Below are 5,909 nucleotides of genomic sequence, written 5' to 3' on the forward strand. Positions count from 1 at the left end.
ATTCTTAAATCCCAAGAATCGATTAGTCTAGCCTGTTTTCAGTTAATGGACAGAACACTGAAGGGCACTTCCCATCCAATATATCGCAATAAGCATTGTGCTTTGGTACTTTTAATATGAAACTCTCAGATCTCAGACAAGTCTCAGATTTCAAATTCTGTCCATTGTATTGCAGTATTCAACAATAAATGCCGTTTTGGCGCCGTTTAATGTGGAGTGATAGATCGCTGTAGCGCCTCAGTTCAATAAAAGTGGCAGCGCGAGGCGCACGTGAACTAATCTTCTCCACATTAATACCAGTTTCAGCACAAAATAAACATGACTAAACATCCGAAGGCAAGTTAAAAGAAAGAGTACAACTTTATAATCCGTATCCTGTCTCATGTAATCGCTCAATCAGTGTTTCCTCTGCGCAAAGACGTCAATATAACGTCTTGTAAACAATGTGTCACGTAACGTCACATTTACCTCGGTAACCATAAACTCATTAGTCAGATAGAAAAATAAACTGTAGAGAGGGGCATTTAGCTAAATATATGCACCATATAACATATTCATTATAAATGTTACTGTTCTTCAATGTTTAATTTTTGTTTGAATAAATCCATCAAGTTATGACAGCCACCATTGTTTATATAAAAAAAACGAATTGAAGTAGAAATATTATGTAATTGTAACTTTATTATTTAAAAAAACTTAAATGTAATTTGAACAAATCAGTCAAATTTAACCTTCAATATTATAGTAATGTATTACGAACTGGCTCTCATGTATATTTTGCAGCATTAGTTGAGAAATTATTTTTCCTTGAGAAAATTTGCCATGTACTGTACCTGATATATATCCAATATAATCGAATCACAAGCTTGTGAATGAGAATCGAATCGTTAAATTTGTGTCAAAACCCAGCCCTAATAATACAACACAATTGCTTATTTCGCATACATAGCTACACATTCTCTCTCTATTGTTCTCCATCCCAGGAGCCAGTCATGCCTGCCAGTGTGCGAACTGGGACCCCGAAGGACTCAGAGGTGTCTGAGCTCTTCTACAGGGATGATCCTGAGAAGCTGTTCACTGATCTCCGCGAGATCGGTCATGGCAGCTTTGGAGCCGTGTACTTTGTAAGCAAGCCATGCCAATATTTGTGTGCCGTAGACATTTGTGTACAAGCTCTGTATGACCGTATATTTCTTTCAGGCTCATGATGTACGTTCCAACGAAGTGGTGGCCATCAAGAAGATGTCGTTCAGTGGCAAGCAGTCTAATGAGGTCAGGATCAATACAATTTGAATCTCTAGTACTGAATCAGACAGTTTGAAACTCACAAATCATGTTTTTACTAATGCTTGGTGTGTTGGTCCCCAGAAATGGCAGGACATCATAAAGGAGGTGAAGTTCTTGCAGAAGCTCAGACACCCCAATACCATCGAATACAAAGGGTGCTACCTCAGAGAGCACACAGCATGGGTAAGCAAGTACACATATGTATGTGAGCGACGTGTTTGTCTGCCGTGTGCTAATGTTGTCTGTCTCTCCTGTTAGCTGGTGATGGAATACTGTCTAGGATCAGCCTCTGATCTTTTAGAGGGTGAGTAGTTCATGTTTATCCTTCCTCACGTCCTCCTTTCTTTTCAAATAAAGCTGTTATGCTCTCCCTCATTAGAGGTGTCCGTTTATATTTGCTGTGCTGTAGTTGTACCATCATCAGTTGGTTTATGCAGGTGTAAATATTGTAATCATCAGATTTCTGGATTGTGTTGTTTTCCCACTGTGAAATATTTTGTCTTTTTATCCTACAGTGCATAAAAAGCCTCTGCAGGAGGTGGAAATAGCTGCTATTACCCACGGTGCACTTCAGGGCCTCGCCTACCTTCACTCTCACAACATGATACACAGGTGAGACCCTTCCTGCTTTCTGTTTTTATCTTTACATCAGCTCGCTTTGTTGAAGATTCTCAGCTTGTTGTCAATAGATTTTTTTCAGGGCCTGAAGATGCATAGGTCTTTATTTCTGTGTTTTTCTTTTTCCAGAGATGTGAAGGCCGGTAATATTCTGCTAACTGAGCCAGGTCAGGTGAAGCTTGGAGATTTTGGCTCTGCCTCAATTGTTTCTCCTGCCAACTCTTTTGTGGGTACACCTTACTGGTAAGTTGTAAATGCAATTGATTATTTGGTTGAAGGGACTATATTCTATGATTTGGTTTTACTTGAAGTCATCTTATAATTATAGTCAGGTTTGCTTGTCTAAATGAGCGTAAACAAGTAATCATAGCATTTTTATACATTGATATAACAATACGCTGCAGTTTAAAAGTTTGGGGTTAGTAAGATCAGTAAGAAATTAATACTTTCATTCAGCAGGGTAACTAAGTCTTAATCTAAGGGTAATCTAAGTAACTAAGACACTTAATGCACCACACAGAGACTAACAGAGACCAAGATTAACATTTTGAGTGACAACACACAAATTTCAGAATCAGAATTTTGAACTGAATCACTGAACTAATATTTAAACTAGTGTTTGGATAGATGAACTGAATCTACCACTTATAGCACAGTTTATGCTTCTGAAATTTAAATTCAAGATGCCTTTGAAATTAAGGCTTTAATTTAATTTAATTATTTTCCCAGCCCTAATTAAAATGTCTTAAAAGGATTGTTCACCCAAAAATTAAATTTCTGTCATTAATTAATTACCCTGGGTAATGGGTGTCATTGCAAACCCGTAAGACCTTTGTTCATCTTCAGAACACAAATTAAGATTAAAGTTTTGATTATACCCTCCATAGACAGCAACGCAACTTTCATGTTCAGGGTCCAAAAAGGTAGTAAGGACATTGTTAAAAAGTTCCATGTGACATCAGTGATTCAACAGTAATGTTATGAAGCTACAAGAATACTTTTTGTGCACAAAGAAAACAAAAATAACGACTTTGTTCAAGGATTTCTTCTTTTCCGGGTGAGTCTCTGCCGCCATTCTCGAGAGTATCATGACTCATGCTTGTGGTGCTGCTGATGTTGTGATGGTACTGTCATGAATGGTGGCGGACTGATCCAGAAAAGAAAAAAATCATTGATTAAAGGTCTTACGGTTTTGGAACGACATTAAGGAGAGTAATTAATGACAATTAATGCATTTTTATTTTTGGGTGAACTATGCCTTTAACACTTCATACTTGTAAGAGATTGGAAAACATAAGCTTTAACACATTTCATGGCCAAATAAAAAGCACATTAAAATTATTGTAGCAGTCACATTGCTGGCCATAAAATCTTTGTTTTAAATTGCTTTTGTCCATAAATGAACTGGGAAGAACCTGCATTGTGAATATTAAAATGTCTGAGCATAGTAGATAGTGCTTTTATTTGTTTCAAAAGAGCAAAGACAGTCCTGTTTATCATGATCCGTCCCCTCTCGTGTTTAGGATGGCCCCAGAAGTGATTCTAGCCATGGACGAGGGGCAGTATGATGGGAAGGTGGACGTCTGGTCTCTTGGCATCACCTGCATCGAACTAGGTTTGTGATGGTTTGAAAGTGATCCATGACTTCCCACCTCCCACTGACCTCTGAAACTTCAGGTCATGTCGAGTATTAAGGGGGTTTATTTAGGCCAGCGTGTTTCGCTGCATGTGACTCTGTGTTGTGTCTGTCTTTTGCTAGGGAAAGGGATTTGGGTTTTAGTGTCTAAGCTGCTTTGGGTTGTAAGCTAACTAGCTTCTACTCTTTCTCTTGGTCTCACCCTCTCTTTCTGTCACCCTCAACCTCCCAGCGTTTTCATTTATTCACTCATACCTCTTAGTCTCTGTCATTGCAGCACTAATTCTGATCTCCCATCCTTTTCTTCTGACTTAATTCTTTTTGTGTGTGTGTGTGTGTTTGCACTGGTTTTATATTTCCATTTGTCTTTCTCTCTAGCTGAAAGGAAGCCACCCTTGTTCAATATGAATGCTATGAGTGCCTTATACCACATTGCGCAAAACGAAAGCCCTGTCCTAGCGTCAAACCACTGGTGAGAACTTTGATCTAGATTTTTATTTCCTGTTCTTTCATTCTCTTAACCGTTTGGTTTAGTCTTTTTCCTCTGCATTTGCAATCAATTTATTTGTTTGTCTGTTTTGCAATTTGTGGGTAAACTTCTATGTTATTAGAATTTAGTGTTACACAACAACAGCTGCATATATATATATATATATATTAGGGATGCTCCGATCGATCGGCCGGAGATCGGTATCGGCCGATAATCACATTTTATGACTCAATCGGTACTCACTAACTTGGCCATTCGCAATTTGATGACTTCAACGCATGACGACGTACATGATGCGTGGGGACATAAATGATTTGGCGCCGCAGTCATGTCATCGCCGGTGTGGAAATGCTATGACGTTTCAAGAAACAATGAATCATACACGATTTATTTGTCGTGTATGTTTGGCATGATGATATGATGAATGGATGGTTCATTTTTAACAGCAGATTCAGTGACGTTAGAGCTGATCTGCGCCTCACTGCACACGTCTGCGGCGAGTTACGGCTCCACTGCCACCGGAGCTGATCGCGGAGCTGACTTTTCTGAAGCGGCTCTCCGCGCTGCTTGGCTAAAAATAGTCTTGTGTGAGTTGTCATAGCGTGGAGGACGGAACAAAACCTCGTCAAAGCCGTAAGGGATAATGGTACCATAATACGCTGGGCTGCTTTTAAATGAACATTTGTTTATGAAACAAAATAACTTCTTTGGCCATATTAGCCTACTCAATAGCATTAACACAGGCTTTACTCCTTTCAAACTTCATCTGGAATGTCACCGTTTCTGTCACTGCAACTTCCCGATCAGGCGAACACACAGGCACACAAATGAAATGTCTGCCTGATGAAAAAAAATTTGTTAATATTTGCATCATATATGACTTATTTTATCCACCCGCAAATAATCAGAATGCATTTTTTTTATTACCCGACCCACGGATTATCCGCAGCGCCGTGAATATAAAACAAAATATCTTCTTTGGCCATATTAGCCTACTCAATAGCATTAACACAGGCTTTACGCCTTTCAAATTTTATCTGGGATGTCACCTTTTCTGTCACTGCAACTTCCCGATCAGGCGAACACACACACAAATTAAATGTCTGCCTAATGAAAAAAAACTATGTATTTAAAAAAAATTTTTTAGTTAATATTTGTATCATTTATGATTTATTTTATCCACCCGTGACCCACCCGCAAATAATCAGAATGCATATTTTTATTACCCGACCCACGGATATCCGCAGCGCCCGTGGATATAACCGTGACCGAACTGTTTTGTTCTTTCAGTAGTTTAAATGTTTCCCTTTCTTTTTTTACTCTTCAGTCTGAACACTTTTTCACACCACTGTATATATATTTATGTATAATATAAATCATATATAAATATGAATATATATATATATATATATATATATATATATATATACACACATATATATTTGCAGCATTGTTGTTTTCTGCTGTGTTTTGTTGCTTCGGTTGTTGTTAAAATAACCGCGTCATCCGCCGCTTTTGATGCCGGCACGCGTCCGGAGAAAGAGAGAGCGCACGGAGCTGAAAGGGCTTGAATAAAGCGTTTAAATTAAAGTTCCAAGGCGAGGCCTCTATATTTTCTTCCAAGCAGAAGTCTGAAAAAAAAAATTTTTTTCATGTATTGCATTTTTAGTTTTACGTTTAGATACATGTGAGGCCATGTGACAGAAAAAGCATTTGGCTTTTGATAAAAATACTAGAAGATATAGCGCTGAAAGATATTTACCATAAATGACCCCAGCGCTTGTTATGTGATCCGCTCCGCTGTTTTGACGCGCTGTTCACTTAAAATGGTGCTGTGTTACGGCTCCCGGGTCGGGTGGGTGCCGGGGGGGGGGTGCA

The 5,909-nt window shown here is 38.7% G+C and overlaps 1 protein-coding gene across 3 annotated transcripts in view; it reads left to right on the forward strand.

Annotated features, from left to right (window-relative positions):
- taok2a (TAO kinase 2a) overlaps nucleotides 1–5,909 on the forward strand; it is a 25,704-nt gene that overhangs the window by 10,294 nt on the left and 9,501 nt on the right. For all 3 annotated transcript variants that reach the window (XM_016279695.1, XM_016279693.1, XM_016279694.1), the window contains exons 2-9: nucleotides 984–1,124; nucleotides 1,201–1,272; nucleotides 1,369–1,470; nucleotides 1,546–1,591; nucleotides 1,803–1,899; nucleotides 2,035–2,148; nucleotides 3,429–3,520; nucleotides 3,920–4,013. In XM_016279695.1, coding sequence (XP_016135181.1) covers nucleotides 993–1,124; nucleotides 1,201–1,272; nucleotides 1,369–1,470; nucleotides 1,546–1,591; nucleotides 1,803–1,899; nucleotides 2,035–2,148; nucleotides 3,429–3,520; nucleotides 3,920–4,013 — 749 coding nt within the window. In that variant the 5' untranslated portion in view covers nucleotides 984–992. The remainder of the gene's footprint in view (nucleotides 1–983; nucleotides 1,125–1,200; nucleotides 1,273–1,368; nucleotides 1,471–1,545; nucleotides 1,592–1,802; nucleotides 1,900–2,034; nucleotides 2,149–3,428; nucleotides 3,521–3,919; nucleotides 4,014–5,909) is intronic.

This window comes from Sinocyclocheilus grahami, unplaced genomic scaffold (genome assembly GCF_001515645.1).
Source record: "Sinocyclocheilus grahami isolate Dianchi unplaced genomic scaffold, SAMN03320097.WGS_v1.1 scaffold133.1, whole genome shotgun sequence".
Taxonomy (NCBI): domain Eukaryota; kingdom Metazoa; phylum Chordata; class Actinopteri; order Cypriniformes; family Cyprinidae; genus Sinocyclocheilus; species Sinocyclocheilus grahami.